The 24,071-nt window shown below is 38.4% G+C and overlaps 2 protein-coding genes across 3 annotated transcripts; both read right to left on the bottom strand.

Moving 5' to 3' along the window:
- Positions 1-1,614: 1,614 nt before the first annotated feature.
- On the bottom strand, positions 1,615-7,671 carry LOC121775011 (glycosyltransferase BC10-like). Of its 2 annotated transcripts, none has more exons than XM_042171942.1 (11): positions 6,956-7,669; positions 5,794-5,910; positions 5,453-5,553; positions 5,247-5,318; positions 4,938-5,019; positions 4,692-4,772; positions 3,538-3,573; positions 3,292-3,357; positions 3,071-3,220; positions 2,066-2,194; positions 1,615-1,938 (listed from the first exon to the last, which is right to left on the bottom strand). In XM_042171942.1, the coding sequence occupies exons 1-11, from the start codon at positions 7,220-7,222 to the stop codon at positions 1,903-1,905; spliced, it is 1,137 nt and encodes a 378-aa protein (XP_042027876.1). In that variant the 5' UTR covers positions 7,223-7,669; the 3' UTR covers positions 1,615-1,902. The 2 variants fall into 2 exon arrangements, 1 of the variants encoding a protein (XP_042027876.1); XR_006045087.1 differs by lacking the exon at positions 1,615-1,938 and adding an exon at positions 2,707-2,802 and having other exon boundaries at positions 6,956-7,671.
- An 8,096-nt stretch (positions 7,672-15,767) lies between these two features.
- LOC121774214 (chaperone protein dnaJ C76, chloroplastic-like) lies at positions 15,768-17,835 on the bottom strand. Its single transcript, XM_042171126.1, has 6 exons — positions 17,747-17,835; positions 17,018-17,183; positions 16,762-16,945; positions 16,573-16,679; positions 15,965-16,169; positions 15,768-15,895 (listed from the first exon to the last, which is right to left on the bottom strand). The coding sequence occupies exons 1-6, from the start codon at positions 17,833-17,835 to the stop codon at positions 15,768-15,770; spliced, it is 879 nt and encodes a 292-aa protein (XP_042027060.1).
- Between the last annotated feature and the right edge of the window lie 6,236 nt (positions 17,836-24,071).

Here is a 24,071-nt window from a genome sequence, read left to right as displayed (position 1 = left end):
AACGCCTTCCTTCATGGAGAGTTGAAGAAAGAAATTTACATGGAGGCACCACCAGGTTTTTCTAATGAATTTAAAGTAGGTGAAGGATGCAGATTGAGGAAAACTCTGTATGGGTTGAAGCAATCACCGAGAGTCTGGTTCGGTAGATTTGCTGACGCAATGAAGAGCTATGGATATAGACAGAGCAACTCAGACCATACACTATTCTTGAAGAGGCACGAAGGGAAGACTACCTGTTTAATTGTGTATGTTGATGACATGATTATTACAGGTGATGATGCAGAGGAAATAAAGAGTTTGAGGGAAAAGCTTTTTAAAGAATTTGAGATGAAGGATCTAGGTAATCTGAAGTACTTCTTGGGAATTGAAGTCCTCCGCTCACCGCGAGGGATATTTTTGCGGCAGAAGAAATACATCTTGGACATTCTAGCAGAGACAGGCCTACTAGAGTGTAAACCAGTCGAGACCCCGATTGCGCAAAATCATGGCCTAAGGATACAAGATGGAGCTGAGGCAGCAGATCGAGGGCGGTACCAGCGTTTAGTTGGGAGACTCATCTATCTATCTCACACTAGACCTGATATTGCCTATGCTGTAGGGGTGGTGAGCCAATTTATGCATCAACCCCAGGCCGAACATTTAGAGGCTGCACTGAGGATAGTTCGATATTTGAAGGGAACCGTTGGTTATGGAATAGTGTTCAAGAAAAATGAAAGCTTAGAAATCCATGGATATACTGATGCAGATTGGGCAGGTAATCCAGTGGATAGAAGATCGACCTCAGGCTACTTCACATTCGTTGGAGGAAATTTGGTAACGTGGAAAAGCAAGAAGCAGAAGGTGGTAGCTCTGTCTAGTGCAGAGGCAGAATTTAGAGGAATAAAGAGTGGTCTGACTGAGATCATGTGGCTAAGGAAATTGATGACAGAGATTGACTCTACTCCAAGTAAGTGTCAGTTATACTGCGATAACAAAGCCGCTATAAGCATTTCAGAGAATCCCGTGCAACATGACCGAACAAAGCACGTTGAGGTGGATAGACACTTCATCAAGGAAAAGATTGAAGAGGGAGTGGTCGAGTTCCCATTTGTGCGTTCGGAAGATCAGTTGGCAGATATACTAACCAAGGCGGTTAGTTCGAGGAGTCTTGAAGATGTTCTTGGCAAATTGAGTATCGGGGATCCCACTACTCAATTTGAGGGGGAGTGTTAGAATAAAGAAAAAGATTTCATTAAGTTAGGAAAGAATAAATCAAGAATCAATTACCTATATCAAGGGATTGATTATATCATGTATAGAGTACAATGATTTAGTTACCATATACAAGACTTGTAATCATATATTTAACCTATACGTTGGTAATGAGAAACAATCAAGCTTTTACCCAAATCCTTTCCTTTGCCGTTTAACAATGCTCTGTAGTGGTTATTGGTAGGTAGAAGGGGCAAACGACTCGGCACGGCCCAAAGCCCTATCTGGGTTGGGTGAGTCATTGACCTCGAAGAAACTCCACAACTGTTAATAGTATTTTGGGCCAGAAAACGCAATTCAGAATTACTGCAACTTTTTTAAGTTTCTACATCAAAAGTATCCAAACAATCAACTCTGGAAGAATTTTTCAGGCTAAGAAAAATGAAGATAGTGAACTAAAAATGTAGATGGCTACTACTGAATATTTGAGGTTCCCCTTATGCTAACAAACCAGAAGAACTAAGAATGCACCTAACATTGACATCTCACAGGAACATATGAAAGATATTAGTAAAACAACATTAGTTACAACAATTACATCACGAAATACAACTCTTTTCGACATTGATCTTCAACTGTATGGATGACTCACTAGCTAATGTTATTCACATGTATGAATTCCAGTTGCTAATCTCAGTGTGGTATCTGTGCTCAAGTTGTAGCTTCTTTGATAAACCCGAAAGCAGACTGCAGCCACAAACAAAGTGTTTTACAGCAGAAACATAAAATTTCAATCATTACTATTGGTTCCTTATTATGTAGGTCATCAATAATTATCGTTCTTATATAAACGCAATGAATATAATGAACTCACCATATTAAGAAGACGTAAGGCAGTAGGGCGCGTGAATTTCCTGGCGAAAAGGAAGCATGGAGAGGGTTTCCCCTTGCTAGTGCACCATTCTCTTCTGTACTCAGTCTCAAAATAGATGTTATCTATGGCCTGCAGAAAATGCGTATATGAAGCCTCAAAAAGTTTTGTGTGCCTATTTTCCTATTGATTTTGTTAAAATTTTAGAATTGTAAATTTTTTATACGTTCATAGCAAAATTAGTACTCCCTCCGTTCCATAGTAATGGAGGCATTCCTTTCCGACTCGGAGATTAAGAAAAATGTGTGCAATGTATTACTATTAAATAAAAAGAAAATATATTAGAAGAGGGGAAAAAGTAGAGATAATAAAGTAAGAGAGAGTGAGATGTAAGAAAATGTGTTACATTTTACTAAGAAAAGGAAATGACTCTCCTATGATACGCCTAAAATAGAAAAATGACTCTACTACTATGGAATGGAGAGAGTATTAATTTGCAGCTGAGCCAATCCGAAAGGTGGAAAGCTACTATACCGAGATGAAACCGAGGAAACAATACAGTTTATCACAAGCTGAGTCATAGTCAGAGAGGAATGCAGAGGGCCTAGTGAATTACATACTACGTGACTAGACTCGCGGCTTACTTGATTTAAGTATTCGAGGCAGAAAGAAAGAAATAAATCAATCAGCACCAAGTCACCAGCATGGAAATAATATCATTTTGTTCTTACTAATGTTCCCTACAAGAAATAAGTTTCATGAGAAGATTAAAACCTTGAATATTGAAATACTAGTTACAACTTATAAGTCAAAGTAAGATCCATCAAAACCCTAATTTATGAGTTTGAACCAATGAGAGTAAGCCGGAGATAAGGCTTCAATTTTTTTAACCTTTAAATGAAAGTTTATTTGAGGGACCAGGGATGGTAAGTGTAGCCTTAATGCTCAAGGGAATGGAAACGTGTAGGAAGTAAAATGGGAATATATCCAAAACAGCAGAAAAGCTACCTTGATGGACTGGACAAGTCTGGAAGTAGCATCGGCCAACTTGTAAGTGACTGGATGCCATCCTTTCCTATGAGGATCCCTTGAAGATGTTAGATCCCAAGAACTGTGAGTCAGTGACCTTCTTGTGATTTCTCCTTCTAGGCCTTTTAGCTGAACAGACAAAAGACAATCAATGGACATTGATAACATTTAACAGCTAACATTTAATGATATCAGCTTACAGTAAGCAAGGTTTGAACATAGTGTTCATCAGGTATACAATCATGTTCAGCTGATGTACCGGCAGGCTGCAGAACGAAGATAGTAGAGTCAAAAATTTGTCCTAATTAAATAATGATTGCGATCACAAAAAAAATCAGCAATCATGAAAAGAAATCCATAGGTACGCACTACTACTTATGACTACTGCAGTTAATCATGTTCCAATTGATAGGTGATAGGAAATAAACAACAGAGAGAAGACTTACAATGGGATGATCTCGCCAAAATTCAGGAGGCTTCTTCTGTTTTTGAAAAGGAAAGGAAAAGGAACAAGTCAGCAACAGAAAATTTATACTCCTTCGATAAAAATGTCCATGTCAGCCTCCAGTGATAATGATTTTTGAATGAATTATTATGAAAAGTAGCAAACATTGTTCATAAAGCATGCTAATAGAGATACTGAGCATTTCAACATCTAAGTGCATGTAGAATTTTAATGGCAGAATTTAGCAGATATGAACTTTTCCTCACTCAAGGACTTGCCAAAGGATTATTCATCAAAATAAGGTGAATGAGATCCTTTACGGACTCTGATTAATTATCTTTGCCCTTTGATCAGTTAATTCCCTTAGGGGATGCTTACATAGGATGAACCAAACCATGTTGAGCTTGTTTGATCATGTTTGATCATGTAATCCTTCAAATGCTCAATCCTATGAATTGGGAATCTAATATATTCTCAAAATTAACGCCCCTTTAGGAAGTCCAGAGTACGGAAACAAGTACCAAGTTACAACATCAAGGCAAGTTTAAGCAAGCAGCGAGAATCTTCGAACAGAAAAATATTTATAGCTCTTTTTCAGACAATGTTGCAAAAAAAAGTCACTATACCCAGGGACGGATCTAATTCTAATGAGAAGGGAAAATGGCCCACCTCAATTTCCCACATACATGTATATTTATATAGCAAATTATATTAATTTATTAATGAAGCACTAAATTGCCCCTCCATGTTTTATACTCTCTCCGTCCCACAAGAATATGCACTTTCTAATTTTGGAAAGTCTTTTCTCTCTAATGAGGTTGGACCCATTCTCCACTAACAATACTTTAATTACTTTTCCTCTCTACCTCTCTCTTACTTTACCAATTTTACATTAAAACTCATGCCGAACCCAAGATAATAAATAAATATATCTTTGGGGATGGAGGGCGTAATAAATAAATATAATTGCCCCATCTAATAAGATAAAATGCAGTCAGGATCCAAGATAATAGAAAAGATGGATAAAATATTTTCCTTTTCCTTAGAGAATAGAACATGCAGAAAAAAAAACCCAAGGGTTTATGGCTGTAGCCGAACAAAAATTAGAGCTTCTCTAAAGAAAAATTAGAGCTTCTCTAATAGAACTATACCAACCTTGCATTGTAACTGAAACATAGAGAACACAGTTTTGTCTTCAACTATAACCGTGGCATGGTTTCTGGTCAAAACAACCCACTGCAAAAACAAAAGACAGATTGAGAATAAAAGACATAACAAGCCATATCTATAAGTAGCAAATGTGTAGTTTTTATTTTGCTGATTTCTATTTTCACATCTTTTTCTGTCAGAATGTATTGTTCACACTAGTTCAACTCTGTGAAGATCAAAATCACAAGTCACCTGAGACCCCTTCCTCCAGTCGTCAACAGAAATCATTGGATACATTTTTGGATTGTAACGACTTTCCTTTTTATCAGCAAAACTGTAACCACAACCACGAGTTAAGGAGGTATCATAAGCTAATTGAATTCGGACGTAATGTGCATCCAAAACAAATTGTTTATTGGAAATAAAAAACAAGGAGGAAAGACTCAAGGAAAGATAAAAATTCATATACAAAAGCTAAAAAAAGAAAGATACACCAGTAAATGAAGTTATTAATAATTTCACAGGTAAATAGAGAGATCAAGGAATATGCATCAGCATTACCTGTCTACAAAGCTATTTGGGGTTGACACTAAATAGTCATATGTGTAGCTGAAGTTATAGAGAGGTATGCAGCTGCAACAGAAAAAATTATAACAGATGAGTTGCTCGTCTTTTTGTCACTGAAAAATTATAAATTCAAGAAAGCAAAAAGTGAATACAGAAAACTATAGGACACTTATTATCACACAGAAAAAATTAGATTTCACCTGTCTGAAAGGAAAATAAATCGCTCATTGAAAGGATCCATCAGTGCACTTCGAAGCAAAATACGCTCGGCCTGGATCATGCTTGCTGCTCCCCAATCTACCTAATAAAGCATCACTGGCTAGATTCACTTGAAAGGCTAATAAAACATAGACGGCGATGTTCTTATAAAGTCAATCAACAAACAAATCGAAGTAATGCTAAAAGAGTATCACAGATTATATATCCAATTTATTTCTTTTAAACTGAATATAGGAACAAGACCATAATATCGATAAACAAAACAGCAGTACATCAAGGAACTGGAAAAAATTGGCAAGTAATTTGTTAAACAAAATCAGACCTGTACGCTATCATTCACTTGACGATTTAAGAAAAAAATTGATCTTGTAGTTGCTGAATTCAACAAGAACCCCGGTCTTGAATGAACATATATGGAAAATTTATTCTCTGTGTCAGCCTGCAAAACAACATAAAGTTCAGTAGATTGAAGTGGAAGATCTCTATAAAATGTACTGCAAGAAAACGTTTTCATGAATAAAGGCAACATTTCTCAATATTTATTTGATCATTTGACTATATAATTAACACAACCAAAAAGTGGTTAACAACCCACCCACACAAGTAAGTGTGATGTATAGTACTTAAAATAACTACTGCCCCTGGTTCGCAGAATAGAAGACAACACAACTGACACTTCCAATTAGATCAAATTATAATCTTAGATGTTCATCTGTCAAAAGCTATCATATGCTACAAGTAGTGAAGACAAGATTGCACTCCAGTGTTTTCCCAACAGAACAACTAATTCATCATGCTCCTCAGAAACAAAGGTACAACAATAAGACAAAATCTGAGATCATCACCCCTAATTAATGCATTGGTTTACATGAAAGCATAACAGCACATTCAAATTTGGTCCTTCAGTTTTCAAATAGGAATTGTTAATAAATTTAGAAAAGTTCAAAACTTCAAGAGTTATAAACATTCGTCTCTTGCCCCCTTATCAAGAAAAATAACCAAGACCTTAAATGGGGGAAAGGTACACATAGATGTGCAAGTAGTATCATTAAATTATTTATAAACATGTAACAACCTTGCTTATTGCCAATACATTTGCACCTGCGATAAATTCAAGGAGTTAAGTCATTTTAGTACTAGCGAAAAAAGTACGCAGATCATGCTTGATTCAAGTATTTTTGAACTTCAATGAAATTTTTTACTGATGCACCATTGCTATTATTGGTCTTTGAGACGATCACAGCACAGTCAATGAATCATAGGAGCTTCTCATTACTCCTATGATACATATATGCTCAATATTGTGATACAAAAATAATTTTGAAAATCCCTAGTCTGCCAATGCGACACATTAGGAAACTGATGATTTGGAATTTGGACTATTGTAAACTAATAAAGCATAGAAGAAGAAAGAGCAATAACCGGATTAAGACCGCTTATGGTATAAAAAAAGTTTCCCATAGTAAGAGGATACTAATAACTACCTGAAAAAATGCATCCCAAACAATGTCCAGAGGGATCCGATTCCGAGCAATAAAAAGGAAAGCAATCTTCGGCTTCTGCAGCGGCGGAGATATTAACGGAGGCATTTTAATCCTACTGTACTCCGATTCCATCAACAGAAACGTCGCGAGACAAATCGCAATCAAAAGTAACGCGAAGAATTTCCGCTTCCATCTATGATGAAACTTCCCAGAATTCGACCTCCGCTTCATCCGCTCTAACCGAGCTCCTAATTTAGGGCTCAGCATTTCAAATTCCGAAACCTCACAATGTTCACATCATATACTAACACAAAACAATCTCTCCACACTCTACATTTCAGCCGCATCTTCTGCATTCACGCAAAACATCGGAGAAACTCGATTCAAATTTAAATTACTCTGACACGAGACAAATAGATCGGTGATCAGACGGAAAATTGAAAAAAACGGTGAATCAAATCTAAATTTTCCGTGAAACAGTCACGGATTAGCAAAGAAGTGGTGATTAGCTTGACGAGCTAATATCAACAAAATCCGAAGCTCGAATTGCTAATACCAGAATCCCACGGCAATTGCAAATCACTTGATTCAGTAGGGTAAATGAAGCTAGAAAGAGAAACATTGCTTAGAAAGGAAGATTGTAGGATTGGAAATCCAGTTCTGCTCGACATGTGCTTGACCCTCTCTCATCTTGCTTAATTTGACATTAATACAATCTTAATCGTCAAAAAAAATACTCCGTTCGCCACTCTTAATTAAATAAAGATAGTACCCAAAAAATAAAATTTGGTATCTTGAAATGTTGGTACCTTCAATTCCAAATTCAATAGTTAGGCCATCCACAACGCTGTTCCTATACCGTTCCTATACCGTTCCTTAAATCACTATTTGAGGGCCCCACTGTACTTTTTTACTCCATTCCTTAACTAAGGAACGGAACCTGCAACCCTCCGTTCCTTAACCGTTCCTTAAATTACTATTCATTCAATTTCATTTTTTTATTTATTTCCAACCCAATTCAATTTAAATAAACACACTTTAAAAAATAAACACACTTTATTAAAAAACACACAACATTTAAAAAAATTACAACTTAAACTTAAAAAAATAAAAAGCACACAATTAAAATCCTAAAAAAATAAAAGTACACAATTTTAATAATTTCATCCGCCAAAATTTGCCCAAATGTGCTCAATTAGATCATGTTGGAGTTGGGTGTGGGCACTAGAGTCGCGTGTCCTTGCACGAATAGATAACCGTTCTTGTATAGACGGATGCGCTCCACTTCGAGGCGGACTACTTGCGGTTGAGCTTCCGGGGGATTCGTCGTCGAACCAATTTCCCGCCTCGGGTCGTCTTGGACAATCATGTTGTGCAAGATTATGCACGTATACATGATGTCGACCATATTTTCCATGAACCACGTACGAGCCGGGGCTTTGATGATATTGAAGCGCGCTTGGAGAACCCCGAACGCCCTCTCCACATCCTTGCGAGCAGCCTCCTGCTTCTGCGCAAAAAGAGCCTGCTTTGGGTTCGCAGACCCACTGCATGTCTTCACGAAGGTAGGCCACTTCGGGTAGATGCCATCGGCGAGATAGTACCCCATTTTATAAAGCCGGTTGTTGGCGACGAAGTTGATGGCCGGCGCTTTACCATCCAAAACTTCGGTCAAGAGGTCGGACTGGTGGAGCACGTTTACGTCGTTGTTCGACCCGGGGACCCCGAAGTACGCGTGCCAGATCCAAAGGCGGTAGTCGGCAACGGCCTCAAGTATAACGGTTGGGTGGGTACCTTTGTGGCCACTCGTGTAGGACCCCTTCCACGCCACCGGGCAATTCTTCCATTGCCAGTGCATGCAATCGACGCTGCCGAGCATCCCGGGGAATCCGTGCACTGTTTCGTGAAGGTTGAGCAGGAACTGACAATCGGTCGTGCTTGGCCTTCGGAGAAATTCGTCGGTGAAGGCTGCCCGGACGCCTTGGCAGAATTTGAGCAAGCACATTCGCCCAGTGCTGTCTCCGATGTGGAGGTACTCGTCGAACATGTCGGCCGTTTGTCCAGTCGCAAGCTGGCGGATTGCTGCAGTACATTTCTGCAGCGTCGTGTGGCTGGGACGGCCGACCGCGTCGAACCCTTCCTGGAAGAACTCTTCCCGGGCTGCCAAAGTATTCGCGATGTGGAGAAATAACGGTTTCCCCATGCGGAAACGGCGACGGAAGTACGTATCTCCCCAAACCGGGTTATCGCAGAAGTAGTCGCGTACTAACCTTGCGGCGGCTTCCTCCCGGTTACGATGGATGTACGTACGGGAGCGTCGTTGGGGCGGCGCGGCTTCTTCCGCCTCCCGTCGTCGATCTTCTTCAAGTGATTGTTCCAATATTTGACGCATTTGTTCATAAGGATCCATTAGTTTGATTAAATTTGGGAGAAGGAAAATATAGTTGATTTGAGATGAAAATTGGGGTGGAAATAGAGAGGAATAGATGTGTGTTTGTGATTGAAATGAGTATGAAATAGGAGTATTTATAGAGTAAATAAATAAAATAAAAAATAAAAAAATAATAAAAAACGGATATAAAAAAAACGGTCTCATTACCGTTGCAAAAAAAAAAAAAATTATTAAATTCGAATTAAAAAAAAATGAATTATTGCGTCACCGGACGAAGCCCACTCGCGGGGCAGCGAGTGGGCTTCACGCGTCGAATGGGAGGCCGCCATGTCGCCTCGGCGCGTGGCGGAACGTTCCGTTCCGCGTTCCTCCGGAACGGAACACGGCACGGCACGGAACGGCGACGGAACGCACCCCGCAACGCGTGCCGCAGCGGAACCGTTCCGCCGGAACGGCATAGGAACCGCAACGGCACAACGTTGCGGGTGCCCTTAGTATTACAAAATATTTAGATTTAAAATTGAATTAAAATTCTCAATGTCTCATGGAATTTAAAATTTAAAACTTGGTATCATGGAAATTTCTAATAATGAATGTGGGGTAGACAATAACTCATTTGGATATAATTGAAATTTTCTATGTGTGGCGTTGTTCAACATGTGCACGCGGTGGCTGGAGGAGCACCTTCGCTTGACGGTAGAGTTGAGGAGCGCAGTCCATGAGCACCGACCGAAGAACGAGCTCAGTGTCCCCATCAAATATTATTTCTCCAACTATTTTATTAAGGTTTTCTCCAAACATGATAATCTAGTCTAGTTATGCATTAGGATTTGGTTATTTATTGATTACGAACTCATCGATGCAGTATATTAAAAATGTCAACATGATGACGTTGAAATGTCAACATAAACTTAGTTGATATTTTAATACACTTTGTTGACATTCATATTTAAAATGTAACACAGTATATTAAAATGTCCACACAAATTTGTGTTAACATTTTAATGTGATCGTATTGACATGTTTAATACACTGCGTTGATGAGTTAACAAGTTAGTAATTTAAGAAAAATTAGCATTGTAACGCACCCCTATATATGTGATGTCAATATATTGGTCCGGATACGCATATTGCACGAACGTTACACGTGGACATATGCATGTATACAATAATATACCGATATAAAAAGTTTGAGCATATAGAGCTAGTTAAGATCGCATAATACCCCAAACTTAGCATATAATATACCTATGATGTTTGGTCTGTTTCTTCATAGGGAATAGCTGTAGGATAAGGTGGAGCAGTAGGGACTTGATAAGACACCATTCAGGGTAGAAGAAAAGCGAAGGCTCCTTCTCCTTCTTCTCCTTCCAAGTGAAGAACATATATAACTCTCCCATTAGCTTCACATATCCCAGAACTAATGCAACTTTCAGATTTGTAATACATTTGCTTTTTTGAGTTAATGCTTTTGGGGAGTCTTAATTTGGGGTATAATGCTATCTTAACTAACTCTATATGCTAACACTTTCAATATTGCTACATTATTAATATATGTACACGTGTAGCGTCCGTGCAACGTGCGTGTCCGGACCAATAAATTGATACAGGTCCTTCATTGTTCCAATATAACTCGAGGTATATTTTTTTCTCAATTAAAAAAATAAAGATGAGAAATATATCTCACCCTATGTGCCTAGCTGGTGAGTTGCGGCGGCATGACATTTTGGCTGTCAGTGACCCTTAACTATGGGGCTGCACTGTCAAGCTCAAGCTCCTCTATCGAGTTAACTGACATTAAAACCCCCAAGAATGTCCTTATTGCTTTGTCATGCATACATTTCAAGTATCGGAAGCTTACTTCAGAGCTCCCATGAATATTGTTGTCAGGTCCGGGATCGCTTGGCGTTGAGCGAAGCAGGTGAGGGATCAGTCAGGGTATGTCATAGCCAGTTTCTTCCAAGTGAAGAACCAATACCATATACTGGCAGGGACTAGAAAATCCATACCCTCATCTTAATCTAGAGGTTTATCTCAAAATCAGAGCATATCAATGGTTGGTTCATAGTTTTTTGATGTTACATATCACTGGCAGGAACGAGGCCTTCATTCAACATATATAACTCTCCCATTAGCTTCACATGTCCCAGAATTAAAGCAACTTTCATTTGTAATACATTTGGTTTGTTTGAGTTAATGCTTTTGGGGAGTCTTAATTTGGGGTACAATGTTGTCTTAACCAACTGTGCATTATTATATATGTACACGTGTAGCCTCCGTGCGACCTGCGTGCCTTGCCCGGACCAATAAATTGATATTATATATATGGTTCCTCCATTGTACCAACATAACTTAAGTATAATTTTTTATCGATTCAAAAAAATAAAGATGACCTTATTTTATATAATAGTTCATCATTATGACATGTTTTACATTGTTTTTTCTTCTTTATATATTTAGATTGTTGTTTTATTTTTTTATAGTATGTTTTGAATATTCTATTATGTTGATCAGTTTTTTTTAAAAAAATAATTTAAATTTTAATTATGTAATCAGTTACTTTATTTTATGCTAATAATTTTGAATTAAAGTTTTATTTTTCAGTTATTCAATTTACTAAGAATATATAAATATTCACAATTTCTAAATATATAAAATAAAATAAATTTTAAAATATATCCATATATAATGTTAAGTGAAGTGTAGAAATGATGCACAAAGTTGTAATGTTAAGTGATGAAAGTAAAAAATAATGTGTGAAGCACATAATCATGCAAGTGAAATGCGAAGATAGTGCTAATATAGGAAAACAAGCCCTCTCTTATACCAACATAACTCCAAGTATAATTTTTTCTCAATTAAAAAAAATAAAGATGAGAAATATATATTCCATACATGTGCCTAGTTGGTGAGTTGCGGCTACACGACTTTTTTTCAATGTAAAAGTGTCATAAAACGTGAAAGTGATTGAATTAATTAATAAATTGATTCTGCGTATTTTAGGTGGACGCTGTTTGACAGCTCAGACCGCTGCCTGAGATCATCAATCGTTTTCTCTATTTCTTAGGTTTATACTGTTGAAAACAAGGATGAACTGGAAAAATTTGTCACATCCCCCAAAGTGAATGTGTATTATTATAGTTGGGAGGATGGCTCGTCTTTGCCTCACATTATTTGCACTAGAAAACTTGAGGAGATAAAGAATCAGGTAATGCAAGGTCACGATTTAATTTGTAAATATTTATTCCATAAAGACTACTTATTCGACTTATATTATTTGTCATAACAAAGTACTCTCATGAGCACCAAAAAGCAGCTTCGGAAGCTGCATATGGGGAGCATATGGTTATTTATTAATGACTACCTAATATATGATGTCATTTTATAGGTCCTGACACGCAAGTCGCACATACGTGTAAGTATGTTTTTCCTACTTTATGGGCCGATCTTGACCATCGCATTATGTGTTTTCTTCGCATGTTCAGAAATATTATAGGAAACGTTGACTAAGGCACTTGCTAATTTTTTGGAGTGAGACTTCTTATAGTCAACAAGATTACGTTATCTGGTGTAAGTTTCCAATGTAGATATTCAGAAACGACATTGACATATGATGTCATTTTATAGGTCCTGGCATGCAAGTCGCACGGAGTGTAAGTATGTTTTCCTATTGTATGGGCTGATCTTGACCATCGCATTATGTGTTTTCTTCGCAGGTTCATAAATATTACAGGAAACATTGACTAAGGCACTAGCTAATTTTTTGGCGCGAGACTCCTTATAGTTAACAAGATTGTGTTATCTGCTATAAGTTTCCACTGTAAATGTTTAGAGACATTGACTAAGCAGGGATGTCAATTTAGCCCGAAACCCGTGGGCTGACCCGAATAGCCCGCCAAATTTATAGGGTTAGGGTTGAAAATTTTCAGCCCGATAAAATTACAGCCCGATTAGCCCGCACCCGATTAACCCGCAACCCGTTAGGGCCAGACCCGAAAACCCGATGGGCTGGCCCGAAAACCCGATAAAATTTCTATTGTTCTATTTGTTTTACTCTAATTCGACACTTCATTGATTATTTTATAATACAGATTACTGAAAAAATAAATTTCCATTTTATATATTAAATATATAAATTATATATTACATTTTTTATTAATATAATAATAGATAAATGAATTAGAAACTTCAAATTCACTAAAAGAAATATTTAAATTACTAAACATGCTTTAAAATTTCTTGATGTTTATGTTTTATTTTGCATAAATCTCAAATATTAGTATTTGATCATATTTATGTTTGAGTTTAAGCATATATCTCAAATTTATCATAATTAAATATTTTACATTTTATAAATATAACTAATTTTCATCATTATTTATTGGATTGATCGCATGTTAATTTTATCGGTAGCAACCCGATTAACCCGATGGGCTAGCCCGAAACCCGAGCTTTCAGGGTTAGGGTTGAACTTTTATAACCCGAAAAAATCACAATCCGATTAGCCCGCACCCGATTGACCCGCAACCCGAACAGGGTTGGCCCGAAACCCGGTGGGCTGGCCCGATTGACATCCCTAGGCTAAGGCACTTGCTAAATGCAACTTTGATATTTGTAATACATTTGGTTTCTTTGAGTTAATGCTTTTGGGGAGTCTTTAATTTGGGTTATAATCCTATCTTAACTAATTGTATATAGTAATGCTTTCAATATTTCTATATATATGTATACGTGTAGCATCTGTGCGATGTGCATACCACATGTAATTGATTGTTTCTAAAATTTAAACTTATTTCAGTTTTTTTTAGTTAATGTCCAATTTAGTTACTATAAGTAACAAATTAAGTAAACCATCGCATTACATGTTTTCTTCGTAGGTTCAGAAATATTACATGAAACGTTGACTAAGGCACTAGCTAATTTTTTTAGGCATGCGACTCCTTATTGTCAACAAGATTACGTTATATGCTGTAAGTTTCCACTGTAAATGTTTAGAGACATTGACTAAGGCACTTCCCAAATACAACTTTGATATCTGTAATACATTTGGTTTCTTTGAGTTTATTCTTTTGAGGAGTGTCTTTAATTTGGGTTATAATCTCATCTTAACTAACTATATATAGTAATGCTCAGTATTTCTATATATATGTACACATGTAGCATTCGTGCGATGTGTGTGCCACGTGTAATTGATTGTTTCTAAAATTTGAACTTATTTCAAAAAAATTTAGTTAATGTCCAATTTCGTTACTATAAGAAACAAATTACGTAAATCATCGCATTACATGTTTTCTTCGTAAGTTCAGAAATATTACCGGAAACGTTGACTAAGGCACTAGCTAATTTTTTTTGGCACGAGACTTCTTATTGTCAACAAGATTACGTTAGTATGCTGAAAGTTTCCACTGTAAATGTTTAGAGACATTGACTAAGGCACTTGCTAAATGCAACTTTGATATTTGTAATACATTGGTTTCTTTGAGTTAATTCTTTTCGGGAGTGTCTTTAATTTGGGTTATAATCCTAGCTTAACTAACTGTATATAAAAAATGCTTTCAATACTTCTATATATATTTACACGCGTAGCATCTGTGCGATGAGCGTGCCACGTGTAATTGATTGTTTCTAAAATCTAAACTTATTTCAATTTTTTTTAGTTAATGTTCAATTCGGTTACTATAAGGAACAAATTAAGTAAACCATCGCATTACATGTTTTCTTCGCAGGTTCAGAAATATTACAGGAAACATTGACTAAGGCACTAGCTAATTTTTTGGCGCGAGACTCCTTATAGTTAACAAGATTACGTTATATGTTGTACGTTTCCACCGTAAATCTTTAGAGACATTGATTAAAGCACTTTCTAAATGCAACTTTCATATTTGTAATACATTTGGTTTATTTGAGTTAATGCTTTTGGGAGTCTTTAATACTATAATCCTATCTTAACTAACTGTATATAGTAATGCTTTCAATGTTTCTATATATATGTACACGTGTAGCATCCGTGCGATGTGCGTGCCACATGTAATTGAGTGTTTCTAATTTTAAACTCATTTCAATTACTTTTTTGAGTTAATGTCAATTCAGTTACTGTAAGAAACAAATTAAGTAAAATATTCAACAACATATTCTTATTAGTGAATGAGCATATGACGTCGAAAACACATTCTAACAAGGCTCACATTCGTTAATCCCCTCATCGATGCGAGCCTTGTTAGTCCAGTGAAATAGGATTGCCTTTGTGAAGGTAGAATGTGTTTATGTTCTTTGACAAAACATTGTTATGCTCTCCTGCAAATTATATAAATTTGAACTCAAAGATTTGGCTAGCCAGTGTATCTTCTTCATGTAAATTCCTATGTATTGCAACAATGTTTACTGGCTTCTTATATACACATACAGACTTTTCACTTTCATTCAGAAATTACTAGTGCTTTGCTTCATCCAGCTACAAATTCTTGCAAACCTTCCGATCTTCAGTTCCTTGTATGCATTCTCGCGTGCTTCTGCCTGAGCTTGAGTTTCTTCGTTGTCCCTTGAGTTTCCTGCAATCCCGGGTAAAAGTTCAAACTCATCGAAAAATAATCTAACTGTAGATGTATGAATGTGATTACCATGTCTATGCTTGCTTTCTTCTTGCCGCTCTAACTCTTTGTTGAAGGATTTGGCAGCCATGAATACATTTGCAGGCCTTTCCCATCCTTGTCCATATATTCCGTACCCCTCCTTCGGTTGAGGCCGGATCAGATGCTCAAGAACTGCTAGCTCTTCTGTATCGACCCAGTGGATGCAGTTTACTGGGCACGATTCGACCGACATCTGTAAGGCAAGTGTCGAGAATTTATTATATACTGGATCGCTATATATGTTGTACAGAATATAGTAGTTGTGTAATCAAGACAAACAGAAACGTAAAGAGACACAGATTTACGTGGTTCACCAAAGTTGTGTTATGTCCTCGGGCGGGACAGATTATATTCGGATTACAGAGGTATGTGCCCTACTTCTATATAAATAGGCACACGAGACGGGCTAGGCCAAATATAATAATTAGGACCCGAAACAGAAACATAGCATAGCGGCAAAAACAATACAGATTCAAGACATACTAACAATATATCTACCATCGTTGCCTATGATGTTAACTATCTTCGCGCATTCTTCTTTATCTTCAATTCTACTGTGAGACTCAAAATTCAAAAGAGAAGGAAACGTTGCATACCTCGATCTGCGCATCATGATCTCCGTATTGAACCTTGATGGGGGCGGTTCCAGAAGCCTCGTCCATGGTGAATGTGTTACCCGCGTAATGCACACACTTCCAGCAACCTGAAAACAAGAATATGATCTTACTCGCAACACGAATAAGTCATTGGAAACACCTTGGATTCCTAATAGATTTAGTATTTACCTACACAAGCATTTTCATCGACAAATAGAGCCTGGGGTCTCAGGGGCTCTTTCCACACGTTACCTAGCGTGTTCCTCTCGATCCCGACACGAACTCTGCCAATCGACCTATCGTACTCTTTTCTGAGGTCGTCTCTCACCAATACCTCGTACGCTTTATTCAACGTGACTGTGCTCTCATGACCCTGTAAACGTAAGTTATTACCACTGCATAGACTCAAAATTTGAGAATGAAAACAATGTTAAATAGCAAAAACCTTATCCCCTGCAATATCTGGGTGATATTTCTTTTGCAATTTTCGGTAAGCCTCCTTGATTTGTAGACCACTTGCATCAACTGAAACTCCTAGCAATTCATAATGATTCTTGCTGCTCTCTGCTTCTTTCTTCACACAGCATCGCGACGAAACTGAACCTCGCCTCCTGTTTCATCGAGCCGAAACCAATCCAATCGTATATTGTCTCGTGTTTCAATTTCGGTGTAAATATATTCATATTATTGTACTCAAACGGATCAGATGATGTTACTGTTGAGAAAAGGGGAAGTATCAATAAACATTAAAGAAGAATATAGTTCCAAGAATGGAGTTCCAAGAAGCATTGAAGATGTGCATGCATTGTTCCAATAGTAGTGTAGTTCCATGAATATACATTTATTGTAGGATCTCAAAAGTCACCAACATCCCTATAAATATATGGGTGTTGAATACCATTTTATCATTCAATCAAAATACAATAATCTTCTCCCATTGCTTTCTTCTCTAAATATGTTGTCTATACCATTTAACATGGTATCAGAGCGGGTTTGGACTCAGATAAGGTATCATCATCGTCTTTGATACCTTTCTCGGCCCTTTCCCGTTTTTTTGTTTTTCCTTTTTCCGCTGTATCTATAACCATAAGCCAAAATGTCAAATGACAACTATATAGTAACCGAAACCTCAGATTCATCTATGGCAGATGAATTTGCCCGGCAATTTGCCAACTTTATGCGCAATAGTTTTGCGATGAACCAACCAAATCCACCAGAAACAGCTGCCATGCCATTCAGAATTGACACGCAGCCCCTCCACATTGGTGGGAATAAGTTGAATGGAGAAAATTACGCCCTTTGGTCCGTATTGATGAAGACGGCAATAAGCGGTCGGGGAATGGTATCTCACGTCACCGGAGTGCCTCATTCTCCACCGCGAACCGATCCAGCCTTCATACAATGGGAACAAGCCGATCACTGTGTGATCACTTGGTTAATACAAAACATTGAGCCTCGACTGGTCAGTCGAGTTTCACAACATCCGACGGCAAAGCATATATGGGATGCGTTGGCCGTCACATATGGGAGCGGAAGAGATAAAATCCAGGTGTATGATCTTCAGTTCAAAGCAACCACACTGAGGCAAGGAAGCAGTTCATTAGAAGAAATATGGAGCCGGTTGGGAGAGATCTGGATTTCAATCGACCAAAAACAGACGAACCCAATGAAATGTCCAGAGGATATGGAGATTCATAACAAATTCATACAAGATCAGAGAGTATGTCAGTTTCTCTATGCAATTGATAGCAAATATGAAACAACCAAGAGGGAGATACTGAAAATGGACCCACTTCCCTCCGTCGACTATGCGTACAACCTGATTCAGCAGGAGGAGACACGACTCCGAGTGTTACAACAGGCAAACACCGGCGGAGCAGCTGCCATGGATGGAATTGGAACTGGCCTCGCCATCCGAGGGTGGCAGAACCCTACCGGCGGCTCTCGGGGTGGCGGTCGCGGCAGCAACGGTGGTGGTCGCGGCAGCAACAGTGGTGGTCGCGGCAGTGGCAATGATAGAAATCGGCGAAGTGATGAAGAAGACAAGTCAAAATTGGTGTGTTCCTACTGCAAACGGAAAAGACACACAAAAGATTCATGCTTTGAACTAGTTGGATATCCAGATTGGTGGGAAGAGAAGCACGGCAAGCCGCCGCAACCGCAAACACCATGGAACCGTGGCGGGCACGCCGCCGCAGCAGTTGGAGGCGACGGAGGCAACGCCGTGCAGGGGGTCGCGCAAACCGCCGGTGCTGTCCAGCCAGGAGGAAGGACCAGAAATGAAGCTGCTCAGCCGGCGAATACAACCGGGGCAGCAAACTTCGTTGCCAGCGGAAGTGGGAGTGTAATTCACGATTGGAGTGAAGAATTGATGAGGGGAGAGGCGGCGCCCGATTCAGGTAGATTAGGGTTAGGGGGCTCTTTTATTGGAAGCCCCCAAATCTTTGGGAAATTGCAGGTTTTACCCCACCAAAATTCTCAGTCACAATTAGCCCCCAAATCTCCTGAAAATTCCATAATTTCCCAAACCACTTGCCAAAATCGATTTCAGCCTCTCGAGAAGCTTGGAGTTGTGTGTGCAGTATCTAATGGCCATGAGAAAAATGATAAATGGATTTTTGACTGTGGGGCAACCGATACCATAACATATGATGCCTCAGACCTTACCAACCTTCAGAAACCTCTAAAATCTCATATCCAAACTGCCAATGGGGAATTTACGGTGGTTGAGGGGGCTGGAACCGTTAACATTTCCCCAACTTTGCAGTTATCAAATTGTCTATATATTCCTTCGATGTCTCATAAGTTATTATCCATTAGTCATGTCACAAAGGAATTGAATTGTACGTTACTAATGCAGCCACAATTTTGTCTGTTGCAGGATATCCGAACCGGAGAGATAATTGGGCGTGGCACTGAACGTGATGGGCTTTACTATGTGGATGAGATAGCTCAAAAAGGGACTGCCATGTTAACTCACGGATCAGCTGACAGGAAAGCTTGGCTTTGGCATCGGCGCTTGGGTCATCCATCTATCGGTTACTTAAAATTATTATTTCCTAGTATTATTCCTAAGCATGACATGTACTGTGAAACTTGTCTTTTATCCAAAAGTCATCGGAACTCTTACCCATTAAGTAATACTCGTGTTGAAACCCCATTTGCCTTAGTACACTCTGATGTTTGGGGTCCCGCACCAGTTATTGGGGGGCAAGGTTTTCGATATTTCTTAGTTTTTGTGGATGATTGCACTCGCATGACCTGGATATATTTCATGAAACAAAAATCTGAAGTTTTGTCACACTTTACCCATTTCTATAACCTTATCCAAACTCAGTTTCACAAAACCATTCAGGTCCTTCGGTCAGATAATGGGGGGGAGTTCGTTAATTCTACCATGAAACAACTCTTCCAAAACAAAGGCCTTATACACCAAACCACATGTGCTCATACTCCCGAACAAAATGGTGTGGCTGAAAGGAAAAATCGATCTCTCCTCGAAATGACTCGTTCTATGCTTATAGAGTCAAAAGCCCCGAAACACTTCTGGCCAGAAGCCATTGCCACCTCAGCCTATCTCTTAAACCGATTGCCCACAAGTATTCTCAAACATAAAACTCCTCTACAAGTCTTGTCCACCTTCACAAAAATTCCTCCGCCCTTGACTCTTGAACCTCGCGTCTTCGGATGCTCCGTTTTTGTCCACATTCCTAAACATGAAAGAACTAAACTATCCCCTTGCGCTATCAAATGCGTTTTTGTAGGATATGGGGTAAATCAAAAGGGGTATAGGTGTTTCGATCCAAAGTCCAACCGGATGTTTGTTACAATGAACTGCAACTTTCTTGAAACTGAGTACTTCTTTACCCATCTTAGCGGTCAGGGGGAGAGTAATGTTAGGGATAACAATGATACGGACCCGCTAAGTTGGATCTCAATGCCACTGCCAACGTCAAGCAATCCTGATGCGGATCTATCAGAGAAAACAGTAAGCAATTCCGCTGAGCAAGTCTCTGATGTGGTAGAGTCCATCGTAGAAAGTGGCATCGCCTCAAATATTTCTCCGTTAAGGTTATCCACTGTAAGTAATCCTGTGGATACAGATAATTGTTTGGCTAACACTGTAAGTGCAGAAGAAAATTCAATTGAGGCCGAAGAAAGGGAAATTGAGGAAGTCGAGGTCGAAGGAGTTGACCCTGACACTGGGAGGTACATACTTCCACCAAGGTCAAACAGAGGAGTTCCACCCAAAAGGTATACGCCAGAGAGGATTGACAAGAAAAAGCGGTATTCTGTTGTGAACCTAGCCAAAGGCCATTTATCAGAGATGGCTCGGGCTTTCGAGAATGCACTATATGAGGAAGAAGAAATACCACAGACATGGGAAGAAGCTATGAAATACAAGCATTGGAGGGAAGCAATGAAGAAAGAGATTGATGCACTGATTCGAAACCACACATGGGAGAAATGTGCTCTACCAGAAGGGAAGCGACCAGTGGGTTGTCGATGGGTCTTCACTATCAAAAGAAGACCTGATGGCTCGATAGAAAGGTACAAGGCACGACTTGTCGCAAAAGGCTATACTCAGACATATGGAGTTGACTATTCTGAGACCTTCTCTCCAGTAGCTAAGATGAACACAATTCGGGTGTTGTTATCCATTGCTGCTAATAGGGACTGGCCATTACACCAGTTTGATGTGACGAATGCCTTCCTACATGGAGAGTTGAAGAAGGAAGAAGAAGTTTACATGGAGGCACCCCCAGGTTTTGCAACAGATTTTAAAGCAGGTGAAGGGTGCCGATTGAGGAAGACCTTGTATGGATTGAAGCAATCTCCAAGAGTATGGTTTGGGAAGTTTGCTGGGGCAATGATTAGCTATGGATATACACAGAGCAATTCAGACCATACGCTATTTTTTAAGAAGCAGGGTGATAAGATCACATGTTTAATCATATATGTTGATGACATGATTATTACAGGTGACGACCTAGAAGAGATTGAGGAATTAAAGAAAAATCTTTTTCAGGAATTTGAGATGAAGGACTTGGGGAATCTCAAGTACTTTCTTGGGATTGAAGTGCTAAGGTCAATCAAAGGAATTTTTCTGCGACAAAGGAAGTATATCTTGGACATCCTAGCAGAGACCGGCCTACTGGAATGTAAACCAGCAGACACTCCTCTGGCAGTTAATCACGGATTACAAATCAGAGAAGGAGCCAAGTTGGCTGACCGTAGTCGATATCAGCGACTAGTCGGAAAACTCATATATCTCTCGCACACTAGGCCAGATATTGCCTATGCAGTTGGGGTCGTAAGTCAGTTCATGCATAAGCCGCAGACAGATCACATGGAGGCAGCACTTAGGATTTGTCGGTATTTGAAGGGAACTCCAGGGCATGGAGTGTTCGCTAAAAATGGGCATCTTGAGATTCATGGTTATACAGATGCTGACTGGGCAGGGAACCCAAACGATAGGAAGTCTACAGCAGGCTACTTTACCTTTGTTGGAGGTAATTTGGTAACATGGAGAAGTAAGAAGCAGAAGGTGGTGGCTCTTTCGAGTGCCGAAGCAGAATTTCGTGGGATTAAAAGTGGGTTGACCGAGATTTTATGGTTAAGGAGATTGATGAAAGAGATTAATCTCCCTCCAAGCAAGTGCCAGTTGTATTGTGATAACAAAGCCGCTATAAGCATCTCACAAAATCCAGTACAACATGATCGAACGAAGCATGTGGAGGTTGACAGACACTTTATCAAAGAAAACATTGAGAATGGGATTGTCGAACTCCCTTTTGTTCGCTCTGAGGATCAACTTGCCGACATCCTAACTAAAGCAGTCAACTCAAGGAGCTTTGAAGATGTGCTTTCCAAATTGAGTTTTGGAGATCCCACCACTCAATTTGAGGGGGAGTGTTGAGAAAAAGGGGAAGTATCAATAAACATTAAAGAAGAATATAGTTCCAAGAATGGAGTTCCAAGAAGCATTGAAGATGTGCATGCATTGTTCCAATAGTAGTGTAGTTCCATGAATATACATTTATTGTAGGATCTCAAAAGTCACCAACATCCCTATAAATATATGGGTGTTGAATACCATTTTATCATTCAATCAAAATACAATAATCTTCTCCCATTGCTTTCTTCTCTAAATATGTTGTCTATACCATTTAACAGTTACCTCCACCATATGGAATTCTTGAAATTGCAGTATTGATGAGTGGAAGGAGAGGCTGCCAACATTTTTTTTTCTCTCAATTCTAGTTGTTGTTGTTGGTAGATCTATTTGAGAAATACTTAGATAATATTTAGTAGTGTCACATGTCTTCTATTGGCCCACTCCCATAAAATGGGGAACTTTGCTAGATTTTTTTTGAACAGATAAGAGTTTTTATTGCTAACATATTTCTGATAAGAATAATTATTTACCAAATTGGGAAATTATTATTTTAGCTCATGAAAATAATCAAAACAATAATTTATTAGTACTTTATAATACTATGTTCTAATTATATAAGCTTGTTTTTTTTAATCACAAATTGGGAGTGTATAAGCTTGTTTCTACAAAGAGATATAGATTTGTAACTCATTTAAAATTAATCATCAAAATAAATATAGATATATTGAAATATTTATTATACAATTTTCTATTTTACATGTAACTTTTTTAATACTTGTCAATCAGCTTGACCGATTCTTTTGGCGTAAAAGGCTAAGCTTTTTCAAAATTAACTGAAATTTGATAATGAAAAAGAAATACATTTCACGTCTCGATTCCATATATACAACCTTTATATTTTACCATTTCTTCTGAATTCATAGCTACAGTTTTTCTTTCGACATTTTGGGATCTCATCGCCTCAACAAAATTTGCATCGAAACCGTGAGTTTCTTTTCATTGTTTATTTTTTGTTATATGTTTCATGTTTTTTTTATGATTTTGAGCTTGCTTCGGTTTATTTCCCTTTCATGTTTGTGAATTCGGTTTTGTTTCTGTGTATTCTAGTTAAAATAGTGAATAAAATTTGATTTCTCTGCATTTTGATAATGTTGTTATATTTTGATTCAAATATCTATTAGCTAATTAGTTTTGATTCAACAAGTTTCCCTAAAAATATTTCACTTTTTACATGAACTATAGTAAATGTTAGGTAAATATGCTTATAAGGTTATATAGTTAGTAGAAAATATAAGGGTAGTCATGGGGATGTTATCGAAAATGAAACGAGCAATGTTTTACGGACGAACTAAAATGACAAAATGAACGACAAGTATAAACTATTGAATTTATTATGATTTTCTATTTGTGTTAGGTTTTGGTTTGACAGAAGAGGATGGCTCGTCATGTAGTTCTCAAGGGCCCGAGTGTCATAAAGGAGATTATTATCGCGACCGGCCTCGGCTTTGTGGCCGGGGGATTTTGGAAAGTGTTCCAATGGAAAGACCAAAAGAAGACTAGGGAGTTCTATGATCATTATAACAGAGGCGATATCAGTGTT

The sequence above is a fragment of the Salvia splendens genome, chromosome 17, assembly GCF_004379255.2.
Source record: "Salvia splendens isolate huo1 chromosome 17, SspV2, whole genome shotgun sequence".
NCBI lineage: Eukaryota > Viridiplantae > Streptophyta > Magnoliopsida > Lamiales > Lamiaceae > Salvia > Salvia splendens.
This window is presented reverse-complemented; position numbering and strand designations above follow the sequence as displayed.